Source organism: Melopsittacus undulatus, chromosome 1 (genome assembly GCF_012275295.1).
Source record: "Melopsittacus undulatus isolate bMelUnd1 chromosome 1, bMelUnd1.mat.Z, whole genome shotgun sequence".
In the NCBI taxonomy this organism is placed as follows: domain Eukaryota; kingdom Metazoa; phylum Chordata; class Aves; order Psittaciformes; family Psittaculidae; genus Melopsittacus; species Melopsittacus undulatus.
In genome coordinates this window covers 133804812-133825962 of record NC_047527.1, presented here as the reverse complement: position 1 = coordinate 133825962, position 21151 = coordinate 133804812, and the positions used below count along the sequence as shown (strand labels likewise).

Here is a 21151-nt window from a genome sequence, read left to right as displayed (position 1 = left end):
AAAATATAGCAGTTACATAATAAATAATCTAACAATAGAACTAGTTGTCACTTACCTTTTTCTTTTTCAGCAGTTTCCTACTGGCATCAGCTTTCATGGCAGATGTAATCTGTGGAACTATTCTTCTGCCAAAGGGTGATGGCATTGTCTCTTCCAACTGAAGTTTCTTCATTTTGGGTTTACCAACTTTGCCTTTAATTGGTTTGCCAACCATGCCTGCCAAAACATCCTCTCTTTCCTGTGCTTCTACTTTCTAACAAAAAATGAGGGGCAGGGTAGGAGGAACAAGATTTAATAATGACAAAGTAGAACATGGCCATTATTTAAGCTTCATTTCCTTCTGACATGGAGCTCATTTGAATTTTAACACTTTTCAGTAACAAAACCAGCCACTTAATCTTGGTAAATTCTTCACTACCCTGTATAGTTAAAAACTACACTTTTATTCAAGATTAATTAAATACCAACTTTTGGACACTGCTAGACTGAAAATCTTTTATCAAGTTTCTATTTCTCATGTATGTGTCTGGGTACTGATGTAACTTTTCAGTATTTATTTCAGTGTTTAATTTAAGCAGCTAGCTTCTAGAGTTATTTTTAAGGAACATATCCCATTCCTTTAATCAGCTTTCTTTCACAGCATGAACATATAGCTGAAATACAGACATCTGAACAGAACACCTCCAACTGCAACTGTACCACAAACACACAGAGAAATAGAACAAACATCTTATCTGTGTTATCCTGTGTCACCTCAAAAGATTATGACAGCCTTTTTCAGGTAACACTGAAAGCTGAGGCTCACAAGGTACCCATCAATAGGACTTCACCTCTTTCCAGATTTAGTAACAAGTCAAAGGAAGAGCTCCTCATACGGTACTTATGGTCTACACGCTCCATTTATACATGTATAGCTTTCTATCTGACAAGAATTAGTCCCTCACAACCAATCATATCTTGTAGAACTACTATAGTCAGTACTGTTAACAGTTACTACTCCCGGGTTTTTGTTTCATCTGAAAACATTTTCTCCTGGTAATTTTTCTTTCATCATCACTGACATGGAAAAAACATTAAATGGTATAGAGGTAAGAGACAATCCCTGAGAAACACAACAAGGAACACAAATGACCAATATTGACTTCCTATTTACCACTATATTTGGAGGTCTATCTGCTTCTAATCCAAGATGTGGGTGGTTGTGGGATTTTTTTCTTAAATTTTAATACTTCACGTAATGTTTTTAACTAAGCTAATCTAAATTTAATATTTTAAGAAAAATACGTAAAAAAACATACTTCAAGCTCTTCAACAAAGGCTGCTAAATCTTCTTTCCACAGATCTGAAGAAGATTTCCTTTTAAGGTCATTCAGGTCTCTCTCCTAAAACATGAATATATCATTAGAAAGTAAGTTACAGCTAAAGTAAATGCTATAGAAACTGAACATTCACAATTAGGCACATCAGTTATTACTACATCATTCCAGAACAAGCCTTCTATATTGTACCAACCTTTGAATCTCTCTGCTTAATTAACTCTTCTACTTTCTCTTTCGTGAGTGACCACAAAGACATGTTTAAAATATAGTTAAAGTCTGGGCCAGAAGTTGAGCCAGAAGCAGAAGAAGCATCATCATTTGGGTTCTGTGGGTCCTCTTCTTCTGCTGCCTAAAGTGAAATATTCACAGTTGTAAGTACCAATAATCTGAGATCTATACATAAACTGTAATGCTGCTCCAAACCACCATCATATAGAAGTGTACTTATAGATTTGATAACCTTAACCTTTCCAAAAGGCCATGTTTCTGCAGCCTTTTGTAGTTGGATTATTTAATAATCTGAGAAAACAAATCTAAACCTGGTGCTAGCCATATGCCTTGTATGCTATTAGCTCCAAATATTGGTACAATCCTAGCTACCTCACAGGGTTGAGACCTTTGCCCTTGGGTTATTCTTTATCTGTTGTTTTATATCTGTTTCTTCAGAAATAAGCAAGGCTTTAAATAAAAACTGTTATCAAAGCCCTGAATGTACAAACTGTGGTTTGGAAACGGATCAAAATTTCTTATAATAGTTTTGTTATGAAACACAACACAGATAATGAAATTAAAATAGAATAGTACAAAATAAAGGTAAGCAAATCAAATAAGAAATGAAAACAAATAGCAAAAGCAGTGGCAATGGCACAGGAAAAGGGTGTCTGACAAATCTGAAGATATGAAGTTGCTTTTCAAAGTAGTTTCATCTTCCTCTAGTAAAGTATGAAATTAAACATGTTACATATCTCTTTTGGAACAATAAAAAACCCTCCTGTTTTTATAAAAAAAGAAGAAATAAATATAGGTCAAGGCCAAATTTATTAAAATAAGTTCCCAAGGCATAGCTTTAAAATATTCATATTTCATTACAGAAAACTGATAAGCCATATATAAAACAATTACCTTTTGCAATCATATAACAAATAATAAGGGGAAAAATCAGTTATGTGTGGGGTAACTGACACAGCATTTTAATTATCAGCCAGTCAGAAATCAAGTAGCCAGTTTTGATTTGGGTACATTCATAAAGCAAATCCTCTGTATTTTCTTTTGTAGACTTCTATTATCCAGGGGTTTTTATAAGAATTATCCATATACAATATCAACATTATATGACAATAGTTTTGTACAAGTTTATTGTATTTTTTTTTTAAATGGAAGCCCATAAGGAGTAATGATTATTTTTTATGGTGTTGTGCGTGTTATAACTTAAGTTAGACTAGTAGAAACGAACATCTGAATAAATGAATACCTTTTATAACATCAGCAGCACCAAATAGTTCAGGGATTTCAGATTATTACCTTTTCCTGTGCTTCTTTCCAGGCTTTTACTGGATCAGATTCATAACCTCTCTGGACCAACATCTGAATCAAATCTCTTTTTGATCTGTTCTCTATAAGACACATACACACACACACAACCAGGTCAGAAAGGAAAAGAACAAAGGATCACTGTCATGAAAACTAATGTCTTACATGCAAGTACATTCTACTACATTTAAATCATTTCCAGATTTTCCCCCACCATTGATAATTCTAACTTATACTTACTCACCTATTGTAATTTTTCCTTGTATCTTCTCTAGAACAAAACGAGCTTGATTGTTAAGTTTGGTAGATTCTGCACCCAACATTCCCACAAGCCATTCCTTGCGTAAACTATAATAATGTAATCGCAAATCAAAGAACTCCTTCAAGATGTCCTGCACAGTTTCATACTTCTTTAAGCATCCCATATGATCAAATAGCACCTATAAAATACATAGCATACTGCTTGAGACTGAAAAACTCAAACCTTGTAAACCTTTGTGTACAAGTTTATTTCTATCACACATATATATGCACCATAAAAAAAAAGGAGTGTTTTGAAGACTGTGAACTCAAAACTTACTATGGAACTACATAGCACATAAATGAATAGATTTTTATTCACAAATAGATTTAAGATGAGCATTATGGTAACATGTTCAAACACAAAGACAGCTATATAGAGAAGTATACCTGAATTCAGCTGAATAATTAATTTTATCTAAATATTAAAGCATGAGTTCAGTAGCACCTAATGATTCACAACCATTTACCATAACAGTTGAAAAGCATCTTTAATAATCGTTCAGTTCATCTGAAAACTTTGCCACTTTTCAGGTCTGAAAACTGCCATTCTTCAAGTTCAAGCTCAAAGTAAGACACTTTGGTATTACAGGTGAAATCAATCCTGCCTGACTTCTGACATCTCCAGTTTAGACATTTATAGGTGAACTAATTACCCTAGGTGCCCTCTATAGTCAAATGGAAGAAATAAGCCCCTCCAGAGGGCAATTCATCTATCTAAAGTATGTATTTGGGCATCGGGTGAACAGTGACTAGCTCACATAACTTAAGATGCTTACACTAGTGCAGATTATATCCTAGACATACACAGAAAGCAGCCCTTACTATTTATTTCAGTAGGCAGAAAATGCAGGATTAAGCTGCAAAATATTCTAATGTATTAAACATTAATTCGAAGACAGGGTCTTACAGTAGTTCATGTGGCTTTTTAAACCTGGGAGAAATACTATTACCTTGATTTTGTAGATACACTCTTCAAGCACGGTCTACACATTGTAGATTGAGCAAGGACCTTTTTCTCTTCCAATTCTATGGTCTATGGTCTTTTTTAACCCATTTTCCCGTACCTTTTGATTTATACAACAGCAGCAACAGTAATTGTATTTATACTTTGTGATAGTACCTGAAAGTAGCCTTTTTTATTTTTCCCCAATCTTTATAAAACCAGATTGTTTGGAAATATTCTGGCAGAAATTACCTTACTATTCAAATCCCTCTCATAAGAGACAAACATGTATATTTACTCATATTCTTACTCCCGTGGTACTATAAGCAGAATAAACCATATGAGTAGCTTACATCACTATTATATCTTCAGTGGTGTAAGGGTAATGTTTTCTATACCTTACAGTCTAAAATGGGATTTATATGTTGGTGAAGCATTGGATCATTTAGCTCCTATTAGAGGTGTAATGGTCCTGCATAAAGTGTAATTTTGAAAAGGTAATTTATCTCTAGTTCAAATCTCAAATCTAATTCTAATAAATATGGCAGAAAGTTATCTGTATCATTTACTTTAACCATTTTTAGTTAGCTGCACAGGAAATTTTCAGTTACAGGAAACTAACCACCCTAAGACACCCTAAGCCTGCCTAATTTGGTTTGAAGAATTCACCTCAGCTAAAACGGATTTGCTGATCCATATTGACTTAATATTTGTCATGCCTGTATGTCATTACATTTTTCTACTATTCAAACAATTTCAAATACACAATATAGCAATCAATATCAAGAACCAAAATACACTACAAAAACATTCGAGTTCACAGCAAGCAACAGTAAGGATTCTGATAGCCAAACATGTAAAAGTTACCATAGAATTACAAGTAAGACTTGTTTGAAGCTTAAAGACTTTGTGCAATCCAGCAGCTTCTGCCTGTGCAAGTTTTTCTTCCGTCATCTTCACAACAAATTTCACAGTTGTATCAGTGTGGTATTCCTTATAGTCAGAAATTAATGCTGGAGTTTTTTCAGTCCCATTCAACATAGGTTCTAGAACCTGTTCTTTGTACACCTATTAAAAACAGGGTAGCAAAAAAACAGAAGCACTTCTTAAAATCCCTAAATCCTTAAACCAACTGAACAACATAAGATCAAAGCTTTCTGCATTACATCTGATATCAGTTATAATTTACAGAACTAGAATAACATGCAAAATGTGGGCCAAGACTAGTGCAAACATAAGAGGCACCTAACAAGGAAAGAAAAGACTAGTCAAAAGAAAAAGGGAATTAAATATTAATTCAGCAGGAGAAGCAAGTATTCTTTGTAGTATGAACAGTAGGTGGCACAAGTAGAAAACCTGATTCTACAAAGGCACACAAAAGAATGAGATCATGATCCCTTCCATGTATGTATAGTCATCAGAAATTGTTAGAAGTATATCTAGATATAGGATTGAATAATTTAATAAGCTTTTTGTTAGTTTTGGTCTTTATGTAACTCTACTTCAGTGTTGCTTACCTGGGTCCACGTCCTTACAGGAAGCTCTGTAATTTCTACTGTGTTCCTGTCCACCACAAATATTTCACCACTGACTACATACTGGTTTTGACCAAGTTCCTGAATGGTTCCTTTGAAGTTTTTGTAGTTTGGGAGCTGAAATTGCATAAAAGCAAGAAAGTTGTAATTATCTTTCTAATAAAACAGGGGGGGGAAATATTTGTTTACCATACACCTACCACTTTATATTGCACTAATCAACCAAGCAGCCTCTCATGATGGGAAAGTCTTAAGTAATAGGAAAAATACTACAGAAAAACAGAATGCACACATGCAAGTGACAGGAGAAAGTACCGTAACACCTTAACATCTACAGAGGAGGCAGATGATTTAAGAAGATGCAGCTGAACCCAGTGACATGGTGGGTTGTGGGTTTGGGGTTTTTTTTTTGTTGTTTTGGAGGGAAGAGAAGGTTGCTTTTGTTTGACTCTGGTTTGGGTTTTTTTTCCCCAAAGAAAAGTGCAAGTGCAGGTAAGGCATGACAGAAAGCAGATTAACACCCCAGTCTCACAGTAACTTTACAGAAGTGGTGCTACCTCCCCTAACCATTTTTTTACGCTATGATTCTATGAGTCATCCTTGTGCTGTCTGACAAAGATAGTGGAACCCATCCAGTTTGAAAGTAACCAATGGTGAGGAATGTTTTTTATCTGAACTGATTCCTTTATCCAGCTTACCATGTAGCCACAAACACATACCAGCATACAGAAAGGAGCTAGACGGAGGCAGAATTGCCTCTTTCAACCAAGTGAAGCTTCAATTGACTGTGAGACTACAGAGAAGGCCTAGGGGGCCTAAAGGAAGGGCATGGATTCCATTAATTAAAATAGAACTCATCATTCCCAAGAATTTGCAAAAGGAAATTCACTATGTCAGGAAAATTGATAACTGCACGCTAAGTGACCTGTGATGTAAGTAGAGATGTTTCTACTTCTATGACCTAGTAAACACAGCAAAGTAGCACCATCCATCAGTTGTGAAGTAAAGATAACATTATCTGTATTTCATTTGTTGGTTACAGATATTCTGGGTTCACCCAGGTATTCATCCTGCCCAAATTTTTTTCACACCGCTTCTGAGACTTCGTATAAAATTTTTAATAAAAGAACAGAAGTTAAATTCAGTTCAGAAACTGCTGTTTTTCTTGAAGTGTGACAATGTATCTTCTCCTGTGCTTACAAATATATAAAAGAGTACAATTCGGACAAGACAGAGGGAATGTTAAGCTTAGCTGAAATAGTAGTACCTTCAAAAAGGAAGGAGTGGTACAGCTGTTACTCTACTACCATGTTATAACTACTCTGTAAGACTTGCAACTGTGAAAGCTTACAGTCAGCAGACTAGAGAAAAAAAAATCCTTGCAAAAACGCAAATTGCAATGTTTTTGCTTCAAGGTGAATTTCCCCAGACTCATCCCAACAGTCAAGTAAAGCTCCTACACAAAATTACTGAGACAATCCAACCCAGATGTTCCAATAATTAAGCATTTCTAGTGTATGGTATACGTTCATTTTGTAAGTACAATATAGGATTTATTTAACAAACACATAAAATACTAGCAAATGCTATTATTTTTACCATTGGGTGGGGATCTAAGCCATCCAGCATTCGTCTGACATTGTTTACAATCTCTCTGGTATCATAGTTTGGAAGTTTGCACGCCCATCCAGTACCAATTCCTTCAGCTCCATTTACTAAAACCATTGGAATGATGGGAATATACCACTCAGGCTCTACGCGCTGGTTGTCATCATAAAGGAATTTAAGCAAGTTGTCATCCACTGATGGAAAAAGCAGCCTTGCTAAAGGGCTTTAAAAAATAAAAGAAAAAAAAATCTATTTATCTGGAGTCCAGTAAGTACATAAATGCAAGTAAAGCACATAACAGTCCATGGGACCAGATATGAGCTATTTGTAGATTTTTATCGTGTCTTCCTTTCTCTTTGACATTCTGAAGCTGAAAATATAGTGAACATACCTTCTGAGAAAAGGAAGTTTTTCCCCAATGGAAGATCGTCTTCATAACCAATGATGTTTGTTTCCTTCACAATAACACATGTACATGATACACTAGTATGTGATGACATTTAACATCTACAAAATAGCATTCTTTGAGGCATTCAGAGCACACAGTTCAGTGTGACAGTAGGCCACCCAGTATTAAAGCAACACAACATGCAAGTAGTTGCATAACTGTTGCTTAATTGTAGGACTAGCAGTCTCTGAAAATACTACATCACTTTTACAGGTGACTCCTTTTGCTCATATAGAACATTGTCTTGGGTGAATACGATTTCCAGCACTTCATACAAAAAGGAAAATGTACAAAACTAGTTTGCTGCAGAAAGCACCTTTATGAAAAAAGGAATAAAACCTTAGGTATTGGTATAAAGCTTACAATTACAGGAAAAGAAGAAAATACAACGAATTTTAGGCAAAATACCACACTGAAATTAGGAAGCAAAAGAAGCAACATAATGTAAGTTACAACATGTCATAAGTTAATGAACATATTTTAAAACTCTGCACAGGGAAAAACAACAAGGTGGTGGGTGACAGCCAGCATGGCTTCACTAAGGGGAAATCCTGCCTGACCAATTTGGTGGCCTTCTATGATGGGGCTACAGAACTGATGGACAGGGGTGGAGCAGTTGATGTCATCTACCTGGACTTGTGCAAAGCATTTGATACTGTCCCACACAAGATCCTTGTCTCTAAATTGGAGAGACATCAATTTCATAGGTGGACCACTCGGTGGATAAAGAACTGGCTGCATGGCCGCACGCAAAGAGTTGTAGTCAATGGCTCAATGTCCAGCTGGAGACCAGTAATGAGTGGTGTTTGTTAGGGATTGGTGTTGGGACCAGTCTTGTTTAATATCTTTGTCGGTGACAGGGACAGTGGGATTGAGTGTGCCCTCAGCAAGTTTGCCAATGACACCAAGCTGTGTGGTTCGGTTGAAACGCTGAAGGGAAGAAATACCATCCAGAGGGACCTTGACATGCTTGTGAGGTGGGCTGATGGCAACCTCATGAAGTTTAACCATACCAAGTGCAAGGTCCTACACCTGGGTCAGAGCAATCCCAGGCACAGCTACAGGTTAGGTAGAGAAGAGATTCAGAGCAGCCCTGTGGAGAAGGACTTGGGGTTGTTGGTCAATGAGAAAATGAACATGAGCCGGCTTCAGCGTGCGCTCGCAGCCCAGAAACCATATTCTGGGCTGCATCAAAGGAAGCGTGACCAGCAGGTCAAAGGAAGTGATCCTGCCCCTCTACTCTGCCCTTGTGAGACATCACTTGGCATATTGTGTGCAGTTCTGGTGTCCTCAACATAAAAAGGACATGGAACTGCTGGAACAAGTCCAGAGGAGGGCACAAGGATGATCAGGGGACTGGAGCAGCTCCCATATAAAGACAGGCTGAGAAAGTTGGGGCTGTTCAGCTTGGAGAAGGCTGCGTGGAGACCTCATAGCAGCCTTCCAGTATCTAAAGGGTGTCTATAAGTATGCTGGGGAGGGGCTGTAGTGATAGGACAAGGGGTAACAGGTTAAAACTTAAAGAGGGGAAGTTTAGATTGGATATAAGGAAGAAATTCTTTACTGTGAGGGTGGTGAGGTACTGGAACAGGTTGCCCAGGGAAGTTGTGAATGCTCCATCCCTGGCAGTGTTCAAGACCAGGTTGGATGAAGCCTTTGGTGATATGGTTTAGTGGGAGGTGTCCCTGCCCATAGCAGGGTGGTTGGAACTAGATGATCCTAAGGTCCTTTCCAAACCTAACTATTCTATGATTCTTAATTCTATGCATACCAAATGAATTTCAAGGTACTAGCTGTGAAAAAAAAAATCAGCATTATTAAATTATGTCTTCATTATTAATTATGTATGTATATTTCAACTAAATATAAAGAAATTCATTCTAAAGGAAAAGAATCCGTCTCAACTTTCAACTCTATGCTGAGTTGCAGGACGTATCACCAGGTAGCAATACACTTTCTATTGCAAAATTGATTTCACACTACCTAAAGAAACTGAAAGCTATTTCTGCAAGAAGTCACAATTTAAGATTAGCAACTAATCTGAGTGATCTGCATTTTCAGTCTTCAGTCTTGTGATTTGAAGTTTACTTCCTTAAAAGCTACAATTCCCACAGCACTTCTAATGCATGGGGAAAAAAATATCAATGTGCAAAACCACATTTATAGATGATGTAAAGCAGAATTCAAGCATACGTCAAATATTTCAATCCTCCCATATTCCTCACAGACAAAAAAACCCTGTAGTGTTGTGAAAGGATTAGTTTCATAACAAGGCATTTTAAAAGCATGTGTTTAGCTTCATATTTGTGTTTACCTTAACATGGTGAAAATATAGCGAGGGCTGGCAGCATCCTTTCCACCATGAAGCCTGGTACCAAACTGACCAATAGGTTGTAGCAGATTAACATTGTTACTTCCAACAAAGTTCTGAGCCAAGTTGACAATAGTCATCATTAATGCTTGCTGCAAGAAAACAAAACAAGACAAAACAAAACTATTCATAGTAAGAAATGTAAGAAGAAATAGTCTTTCTTCATCCGCCAATATTTTTAATGCCCCAAAATTGTGTGTCTAACCTGCATTAAATTTCAAAAAAGTAATGTCACTGAGAAAGGAATGCTGAATTCCAATTACAAGATCTATTGGCAAAATATAATGCTTCGTCTTTCACAGCCACATTGCCTCCCTGATTTAAGTGTCCTTACATCCTATGCTTATGAAAACCCCTGGGCTTCCCCTTTTTTTCTAAAGCACTTCCCTGGAGGAGTGAAAGCGGCACAAACTGCACTTACTACTGCACAAACCACTACTCATTGCTTTTAATGGGAGAGCAGAAGGGATGGAGAGAGACTTAATATGGCAACTCTTGCTAACATTTCAGATAAATATAAACAAAACCAGAGGTAGAAATAATCTTTGCTCCAGGTCTTCAAAGACTGCAACGTCTTCTTACCTTAAAAGGCTATATTTCTCATTTGAAACAAACACTGTTCATATGTATATGTGTGTATTCTGAATACTTGACCACCTATACACACATATATATAAAGTGTTTATACACATATAGTTCCTACATATATAGTTCCTATGATTTGAGAATTCAGAAGTTACCTAGGCAATTAGTTATCTATTATTACACCACAACTCACAAACTAGTTTGGATACCACTGTGCACAAAGACACAAAAGAGTAATGAAAGCATATTTTGAAACTGCATACTATGTGGTTCATTTTCTTTAAAAGTTAATCTGTGATTACTAGACTTGTCAATATATTTGCAACTGCAGCACAGCAAATATTTACCTAATATTTGATATAGGCTAAAAATCCTCATAACTTTACCATACTTTATACTCACCTCACCATGGTGGTAAGCTGACATTTCAGCAACAGAACCAGCCAGTTGAGCAACCTTTACTTCACGTTTATCATTTCTCTTAAAGCAAGTGAACAAAACTTTGCGTTGCCCTGGTTTTAAACCTATTAAGAAAAATATCCCATTTCAATACATACACAAGCATGTTTTTAAATAATGAGGGGGGTTTTTTTGCCTTATTTTAATTTCTAATATCTCAAAATAAGCCTAACCTCTAAATGGAAATAAATCAATACTATAATATTAACAGAAGATAGCAAATTAATATCTCTGTTCTTTTAAAATAACAAAAAATATCTTACCAAATGGAAAAAGTTGCCAGAAAAGTAGAAATGTAACCTTTTCAGACAATCATTACCATGCAGTATATAATACATCATTCTAACAACTTTATTCTAGATGTACAACTTCCACAAGACAAGAGTTGTTTCTTTCCAGTCTACTCAGCAATCTTTTTCCTAAGAATATTAATACAAATTCAGCTCATATGTATTTCACTTTGTCAAATACTGTTGAAAATTCAACAAAAAGATGCATTATTTGTCTCCCTCTTAGATCTGTTAAGGTTTTAAGACAGGAGCCAGTCTCATTGATCTTCTGATTTGCTTTGATTGTTGAGGCAGATTTGAAGTACAGCATCTGTGTGGAAGAGATTGTGTCTTTTCTTCTGCATGCTATCTAAAACTCATAACCAGTTCTAGATCATGCTTATTTATCTGTTCAGTGTATTCTTAATTCACATACATTCCTGAAATGCACTAAAATATTGTTACATTTTATCATTATTAACCTAGGGCAAATGTAAGAGCAAAAGTTGGAAGTCATCAAACCTGGTAACTCCAATCTCCATTTTATTTAAATATATAACATTGAATTTTCTTTACAATGAGCCTGCATTAAGTTTTCCTACCAAAAATATACTGAATTTAACAGACCTGGAGAATTTGCTTTAAACAGGAATACCTGCATACCTAACCCAGCCTCGTTCTGCAGCAGAGCTGGAGATCTATCCTACCAGGAAGCTACTACCCCTATCTTCCACTTGTGAACTATCTCACTATCTAAACATAAAAAGCTCTTGCTGCAAAAAAAATAAATTGTTATAGGTATGTAGTGTCAAGAAGGCTGACCACCTCCACTGTAAGAATGTACTGAAAAGTGGAGAAAATGCACTTACATGTGCCTTTTTTTAATTCCATGAATCCTCAAGGCCTTTTTTCTGTATCTGGTAAGCATATGCATTATTGACAATAACATAGGGGGGAACTCCTGCTCATGCTGTCTGCAGACAGTTTTACAAATGAAGCTGCTTCTTTTAATGATGATGTTACTGCAAGGGGAGACTTAGCAAACCTGATTGACAGAACCCTAGCAAGATTACAGGTCAGTAACCACTAAAACACTACCTGTGGTATAAGACTGAAGGGAGAAAACATTTGCATCTTCATCTGCACTCAGCTGCTGACTTGAATTTTAATTATTATAAGCACTTAGACTTGCTTTCGCTGATGGCTTGACTAGAAACAAAGCACTTGTAGTATGGTCTAGGGAATAAGTCTGATTAAGTAAAAAGGCTGCAAAGCAACAGCTTAAACTTCCTCACAGAAGAAATATGGAGATTCCTTAGCATATAAATGCTAACAAACAAAAATATATTCACTACTGGAATGTATTGATTTCCAATACAAATAAAAGGTTTGAGAAAAATGAAGAGGAATGTTCCAACACATAATAATGAATTATCAGCTTACCATCAACAAGGGAAGGGATAGATCTCTCGTTGTCAGAATTTGAGAAAAGGATCAACTCCTTGTTAATGAAATCATTGTAAGTCAAATGTTTTGTTGCTGTACCATATAAAAATTGCTGGAAAAAACAACATACATTATTCAGTCAATAAAAAGCCTACATTACATTTAAATCTCATCCACCAGATTTATCCCTATCATTTAGGACTCACCTCAGGAAGGCCATGTAGCCGACGCTGCCGCCTGTCCTCCATGAAGTTTGTTAACCATTCTTTTCGATCATCAATCTTCTTCTTACTGAAGGCCTGAAAAGATTGCAGGTACACTAAAGCATCATCACATATATGTTTGTGTAAATGGATGTTACTTTAGTCAGAATTTTAAGTGTACTGCACTAGGTGGTCAAGTATTCAGAATACTGATTTGGACAAGGCAATCCAAATAACTGATGTTTATGTACGACCACCAGTACAAGCACATGACCTTTCAGACATGGTTGCATAAGGCTTTTGAACTGGCAGATCTCTTATTGATCATAATTTATACTACTTTCCAGAAATCTGCACACATTTAGGCAAATCTTGTCATTCTTACTCCTCTCTTTGCTTCAGAGTTGTCCTTTGATACACAAGTTTAAAGGTGTTGGGAGCTTTTCCCACATTATTTTAAGATTGAACTATAACCAGCTGTCATCATAAAAATTAACTGAAGGTACTGGAAAAAATACCCCATTCCTCTTGTCCTCTTAATGCCCCATTTGCTCTGTCACAATAGAATACCAATAATTTGTAGCTGTTTGAGGGGGTGGCCCTAGTCCTCCTAAGGGAATTGACAACTCAACGAAACTGATGCTGCATGAAAAGCCTAAACCAGAGTTTAGGCCAGATGACTGAGGGCCTTCATCTTAAAGGCATCACTTTAAAGCAACAACTTATCACTACAAAAGGACACAGCAATGTGTCCCCTTCGGTGAGTGGGATTATACCTATCAGCAAAGAAAATGTGGACAGGAGTATACATGAAGTTTCTGCTAAGAGCTTCTGTACTAGTCAGTACATGCTCCTAGCTTCATCCCAAATTGACAGCCTATAATTTTGGACAACAGTGAGGATCAGTCATAACAGATTACATGGCCTCATATATCAGCCTGTATATGGAGGTCTAGCTGCAGAAATAGAGCCCAGAATTTTAATCGGAGAGTTCAGGGTCTCTCCATCAATTGGTTTAGGGTATATGCAAATACACAGACTCCTTTTCTATCTAGGTGAGCATGCTTCTCTGGGGTATGAAACCACATACATAGATTATACTTAAGTGCATCTTGGACAGAAGTAAAATGAGTGGTATAAATAACTTCTGACATATCAGGCTGGTTTTCTTCAACAGAACAGATACCTACTATACCTTTGTTAGTAAAGACACACCATTGTAAAATGGACCCACAAAACGAGAAAAAGTTGTTACATAAGGAAAAATTGGTTTGACTAAGATAGGTATTTTCCTGTTTTTATTTTTATTCCCCTACCCATTTTTGTCCCCAATATCACCTACAATAAAAAATGCAAAATAAAATAGATAAAAGATGAAACATTTCTTGCAAAAACAGTTTTGTTCCAGACATTTGAGTCTTTGTCGTTCCAAAAGTTATCTTTGTAACATGAGTAATTGCCTGCATACAACTATCTAAAAGATTTCACATTCACATAATACACACTATATCTTCAGTGAATGAATAATATTTATCTGATCTTATTTGCTCTAAAACAAAACACAGATCCCTAAGCAAATGCAAAACATTGTTTGTTTGGACTATTGCCTCACTCAGAATACTTTTTTTTGCATGTTCTGTCTTTAAAAGCAAGTCTGAATGTAATGTTTTTTGACATCCACACTACATAAAACTGATCAAAGCTAATAAGGAGAAGGTAGACCTGATTTTGTAGCATGGATAAAGTTCTTATTCCAACATTTAAAACTGTTTCCAAAAGCTTAATTCTCTTCCAAAACTATTTTTTGAGTTAACCAGAATACCCAAAAACCCCAAAACACCCTGTTAGGAATTCCTCACGTGCCACTTTCAGAAACAATGGAAAGTAAAACATATCATATAGAAGCACCTCTATAAGATCATACCAGTGTAATGGCAGCATCATCCTCAGGACCAGCATATCGAAATAAGATCCGATGTCTTTCCATGTCAGCAAAATATTCTTTTGCTTCTTTAGCAGTGCTGGTACCCAAACCTGTACATTAAAATGAAATAGTTACTCTATATTAAAAATTCAATTTTATCCCTTTTAATTTATGGGGAATATTATAAAATCATTACAGAAGATACTACCATGAAAACAGCTATAAATAAAACTTCATAGCATTTATTATGTATTTTTAGATCCATGAGGTTCACTTATTTTTTTTTTTAAACAAACCTTTGTAGTATTTTATCTTCCATGCTTTATGATTCTCCATATGCTTTTTCCACTCATCAAATTCAGGAATACTATAGAATGAAAGTTCCTGCTTATTTTTGCTTGCCTTTAAAAAACAAAAGCAAACAAAAAACCAATAAATGTTTCTGTTGCACTGTAAGTAATACATAAAATCTTATTAATAGAGCCCCTACCTTTACAATAGGAGTGATGAATTCCTCAAGAAAACCATGTTTCAACAGTGATGGCCAATTGTGATGAATAAAATTGATCAACAAGCCTTTTATGTGAGATCCATCCTGATCCTGAATCAGAACATGAAAACGTTAGGCAATCTTATGAAAAACCACCAAAAATCCTTACTTACTGGCCTGGATACCTCAAAACAATGTCTGTTTACAGACAAACCCAAACATATAGGGGAACAGCTAGTTTTAATTTGGATTCTAAGCTGGACCCGAGTATGGAACAGCCACCTGTGAATGCCACTATCCCTGAGCTAATAAGCTCTTCCAAACCAAGTGCACCATCGCATTTCAAAGGTGTTTTTCCTACAACATGTTTTGTCTGAAGATTAACAGCTCTCCCAGACACCATGGGGCTAAACCTCTGTAGAAGAAAGAGAAGCCTGGCCCACAGTTCTCACTGGTGTTAAGATACTTGATAGTGCAACCTGTCTGGGAAAAACAACAAAGCTTCTCAAATATCCAAAGCATAGGATTCCTATACTGCTAAAATCTGAACAGACACACTCTGCATGAGGTTATCAGAAAATAAGTGCCTGCATTCTTGTCTCTCCCTGACTTTCTAGCATTACTAGCTCATCTACTGTTCCCTTTTGTCCTTATTTTCAACACATTTCTTAATTATCAAAGGCATTCTTGTTTATGCATGTTATTACTTTGATATCTACCATGCAGCTAAATTCAGTTGCTCATTTGGAGGAAATGAAACAACATATAAATTATTTCCTTAAAGAAACCTCATACATTAGGGATTTCCTCTGAATACATCTTTGTCATAACACAAGAGACAAGTTATAATGCACCCAAATGTAACCTAATAAATTGCAACCAAACACATTTTAAGGAGCTCTGTATACTGAAACCTGTGAATTTCAGACTAACCTGATCTGTCATGATCATAATTTTTCCGTATCTCAAACTTTTCAGAGATTCTGGATCTTCATAGCTTTTCTTGTATTGTAGTCCGACTATTTTGATGATGTTGTTGATTTCTGCATTTTCCATAATCTGTGTAAAAAAGTTGTCTTTGCACTCAGCATAAAAAACCAGAAATTCAGAAATATCCAAGTCTTTTTTAAGTGGGCTGTACAGCTACGTTTTCAACACACCCCTGCCTAAACCTCATAACCTTTTCAGCGCCAGCTCCCTTGCAGACTTCACATCTCTCCCATTCATGCAAATTCTCACGAATACACCACTCTCTTTCTCTACAGCCAGAGCTCTTTGGGACAGAAAAGCAGTGAGAAAAGCACAAGTTACAGAAAGTCATCTCTCAAAGCTGCCTCTTCTTTCCACTGTTTCTATGGGCAGCTGCAGATGCACAAATTATGGACGGCAGCAGAACTAATGCAATGAAGTAGTGCTGGCTGCTACTGCGTTACATTGTGACCCAATGAAATCACATGGCAATGGAGAGAATATAAAATTCTAGGGTTCTTTTAATATTCATGTAAAATGTTATTATGGGTCATAACAGAATTTCCTTGCATTTGTGAAGTGAACTTTATCATCCTAGTACTGCACTATTACAACTTAATATTTCCAGCCTTTAAATAGATGGTACCTTATAAAATCCCAGCCACAAAATTGTCATTAAAAATTAAAATACAAAGACACAACCCTAGAAAACAAAAATAAATAGGAGACATCCATTTGTTAGCTGAAAGGAGATTACAAAACTACTTACCTGTTTGTGAGAAGCTTCTCGAACATTGAGGATTTTACCCCTGAGTGGGAATACTCCATATCTGTCTCTACCAATAACACCCAAGCCAGAGACAGCTAAAGATTTGGCAGAGTCTCCTTCTGTTAATATTAATGTGCAGTCCAAGGAATGTTTGCCACCTGCAGAGCAGGAAGAAGGAGAAGCAAGGCAAAAAAAAAATCCAGAAAGCATACCTTTTAAACTCAAATAATAGAAATACAATTGAATCAGTCATGAATATTCTTCCTACTGTATGTCAGGTAACTCAAATAGGCTGAATTTCTATTTTTAGGGATGGCCCTCCATATCACTAAACCTACACAACAAGAACGAGTATACACTATGGATAGCTATGGACAAGAAACAAAACAGACAAAATGAGATACAATGGTGGCACATCGTATACGATGGTTCCCACACATCTGCACAGAAAAAGATCGATGCCATCAGTATATTTACCATTTCATTTTTCTAACTGCAAATTTCTTACAAACATACATTATGCATGTCTGAGTTATATAAACTGAATTATTTCCCACTCTGCATATCCACTTTCCTCACAGTATATTTTCAGAAGTAATTTATTAAATTACATTTTTGTAGGTTTCCTTTTTTACTGTCCATTAGCCGAATCCAGGCAACTGTAAGACAAACTTGACAGAAAAGCTCAAATGATCAGAACTTTCGTACCTATGACACATTCTCAGAAATTTCTTGAACAGAAGAAACAAGTCTTTAATAGTGTAATTTTGATTCTATAAGACACACTGCATTTCAGTGCCTGTTTGTCCAGTGTGCTCAAAACTGGTATGAAATATGTGCTCTGCTTATTGCAACTGCAATAGTTGAATTCACATTATAAATATTAAGCAGGTTCAAAAAAGCAACCCACCCTTTTTCAAAGGTGCAAATGCTCATTAAGAAGTTTTTCTATTTTATCAAGGCCAAGTGGCAGGAAAGACTACAAAAACCTCAAGTCTCACCTCCTGTTTAAAAGACGGTTTTGAATATATTAGCATTTAAAATAGGTGTTTTGATTTGCCTTTACCTGGTAGGTGAAAACAACCCTACACTTCCTATTACATATAATTTACATTCAACATCTTTGGTCTTCTGAATCAGACGTACAACTTAATATAATCTAAATTAGGCAGCTATTCACAATATATCAAAAAGTGTCAATAGCTACCATGCTATCAGCAAGGTGGAATCTAAATACCAAGAAAAATACTAGTCTGCTCTTTTGGAATATGAGAGCAATTTTTTTTCCCTAGATGAACGTCAGAAGACACATCTGAATATCACCCAGGTACACTCTAATTGCTAATGATTGCATCCATTCCAGAAGAATTTCATGGAAACACACTGTGCCAGGTATTTTCCTGAGCACAGTTCTAAAGAACTCAGAGAAAAACCAAATGAACTAGCAGGCTTCAAAGAATGCTTCACCAGATTTAGTAATCTAGCTGCTTCCTTACAGTCCTCTATTCCTACTTTTGGTTCCTGATTTTTCCTCTCATTTCTATATCTTCTACTCCAACAAGCCATAGAACTATGTATACATCAGCAAGATCTCAAGAAAGCAAGAATGACCAGGTATAGGACTCATTCTTCTTAGCGGGGGAAGAAATCTACAGCAATTACCTCACTGCACAGATTCATCTCTCTCCTATTCCTAAGTATTAATCAATATAGATTAAAAAATCAGTGGTACCTGGCACCAAATAAACCTGGGGATGCTGCAGCTCAGGTACAAATTCATTCTTGAAGTAAAGAATAAATCTAAAAAGCACAGGAAGAATTAAAGCCAGAGGGGTCTGTGGCCAGACACTATTCTCTCCCAGCTGCCCTGGAATACTTCAAGCTGAACAAGTACTGAGCACCTGCTATATGAAACCAAAGCCAAACCTGTTCCGCAATCTGATTTGGGGTGCTTATGAAGGTGTAATTCCTGGGTTCCTTACTAACAGTTATTTATCCTGAAACACAACATCAAGTATTTTGCTGCTAGATTACAGATAACCTCTGTGTAACATGAATGTCCTGAAGCAATTTCCCTGAAAGGGTACCTTCATGCATCAGTTAAACCTTTTCTCCAGCTTATGGGGAGGTCTGAAATTCTTTTGAAAAGACTATTTATGACTGTGTAACTCCTCATGATATGCTTAGTCACATACACAGCCATAACAAACATTCATAAAGCAGAGCTAAATTCTTTGGACCTAGAAGTTATCACCACCTCACACATGGAAAAGAGCATGTACAGTCCTTACTTCACCTAATCCTGAGAATGTCCAATCCTCTTTATTAAGATCCCAAAGACAGAAAGATCGATAGTTCTAGTGTCTTGTCTGTGTACTCATTAAGGAATTTCCATTGAACCAGGACTTCCTTTTCCCCTTACATTAAGAAACATGGAGCTTTCAGTCAGCTAAAGTCACTTACTAAAGCTCATTGAGCCAAGTTCTCAAGAGCAGAGCAACCAACATGCACTCAGCCAACACTGAAGGAGTCACTCTTCTGTATCATCTTCTCCCTTCCCTTTCTCAATGAAAGCAGCCTTTTATTGAGGACAGACTTCCTGATTACAGTATTAGCTTAGCTCTTGTGCAAAAAGAGCAAAAAATTCCTACTGACTTTCAAGAGCAAACAGATGGATCCATATGGTACCGTCAGTCTTTAAAAAGAAAGGACCAAAGAACTTTTTACTAAATGTATTACTTGTGATCATTCAGTTTAAAGCATCTTTGCCAGTATATGTAACATTCAGACAGTCAGGCCAAGTGTGACCATGACAACACATATTGTATTCAGAAACTGAATGCCTCTGCTCTCCAAATGTGCAATGCCTTCAGTGTGAGAAACATATTATATTCCAGATCCTCAGTAAACCAATATTTGGGCAAGCCTCCTTGGGAGAAGCAGAATTCCTGCTTCTCATGTAGCCATAACTAAGCAGAAGAGAAACACCAGCTGATATCAATTCCTACGTATACTAGGAGGCAAACGAGTAGAGAATGCCAGTTTGCCTCTTATTCCCAGACAAGAACCTAATGGCAGTTACAGTCTTATGAAAGAAGGCTCTTGAACTATTCCCTCAAGTCTGCACACTATATGATCTACTTCCCATAGCTTGTGATCCTATAAAGATTCTGATCTTTTTACATTAGAAAGGTCAAGAAGACTAGTCACATCCAAACCAGGATATTGGTAACACTATTTAGCTGGAAACCACTATTAAAAAACATGTGCTTTTTCGACATGGAACTATCCTGGCATTTTTTTTAACCATTGTTAATTCCTGGAGAAGATAGCATTCCTAATATCAAACTCAAACTCCTGTTTTAATTCTAGCTCTAAAGAGTTTAAAAAAACTAGAAAAATCCTTACTTAAAAATTCAGATAAGGATGAAAAATATAATCAGGTTTAAAACTATGTCTGTGAAAAAACTATGAAACATTAAAGATATAAAAAAAAAGTGCTCTTACCAGCATCATTAGCATCATCCAGTTTCGGAATGCCTTTGATTTTACTGTGTTTCACTGATGAACATTTTTTGTTCAGCTGAGTTTGTGCCTTAAATTTGACCCAATTCAAAATGCTCTCTATGATACCACAGTTGGAGGCCTGTAAGTAATAGATCAGAACTGTGCATGAGAAAAATAAAACTTCACACAGCAGGTTCTTATATTTCAAATGTTGTCACTGCTCTCAAACTACTCCTCAAAGCCCTCTAAATTTTAGAAATTCCGACATTCATAAAGGTCAGGAATTAACATACCTTACTTCTTTAGCATTTTATGCACACAAAACCAAAATACAACACTCAAACAGCTTGTATAATTAGGAAGGAGGAAAAGAGGACTGAGACCTAAGAAGAGGTTGTCTATGTTGCATGATTGATGTACCAAGACATTTTAGGAACTAAGCATATGCTTCCTTGACTTTGACAGCAAAAATG

At 36.3% G+C, this 21151-nt stretch overlaps 1 protein-coding gene across 2 annotated transcripts in view; it reads right to left on the bottom strand.

The window, feature by feature from the left end:
• TOP2B (DNA topoisomerase II beta) overlaps positions 1 to 21151 on the bottom strand; it is a 61985-nt gene that overhangs the window by 7374 nt on the left and 33460 nt on the right. For both annotated transcript variants that reach the window (XM_031052401.2, XM_013129986.3), the window contains exons 11-28: positions 20679 to 20817; positions 17172 to 17329; positions 16367 to 16492; positions 15434 to 15544; positions 15240 to 15345; positions 14944 to 15053; positions 13023 to 13115; positions 12814 to 12928; positions 11045 to 11166; positions 10001 to 10149; positions 7230 to 7461; positions 5613 to 5747; positions 4963 to 5163; positions 3094 to 3289; positions 2841 to 2932; positions 1513 to 1668; positions 1299 to 1382; positions 56 to 253 (exon numbers count right to left, since the gene is read on the bottom strand). In XM_031052401.2, coding sequence (XP_030908261.1) covers positions 56 to 253; positions 1299 to 1382; positions 1513 to 1668; positions 2841 to 2932; positions 3094 to 3289; positions 4963 to 5163; positions 5613 to 5747; positions 7230 to 7461; positions 10001 to 10149; positions 11045 to 11166; positions 12814 to 12928; positions 13023 to 13115; positions 14944 to 15053; positions 15240 to 15345; positions 15434 to 15544; positions 16367 to 16492; positions 17172 to 17329; positions 20679 to 20817 — 2523 coding nt within the window. The remainder of the gene's footprint in view (positions 1 to 55; positions 254 to 1298; positions 1383 to 1512; positions 1669 to 2840; positions 2933 to 3093; positions 3290 to 4962; positions 5164 to 5612; positions 5748 to 7229; positions 7462 to 10000; positions 10150 to 11044; positions 11167 to 12813; positions 12929 to 13022; positions 13116 to 14943; positions 15054 to 15239; positions 15346 to 15433; positions 15545 to 16366; positions 16493 to 17171; positions 17330 to 20678; positions 20818 to 21151) is intronic.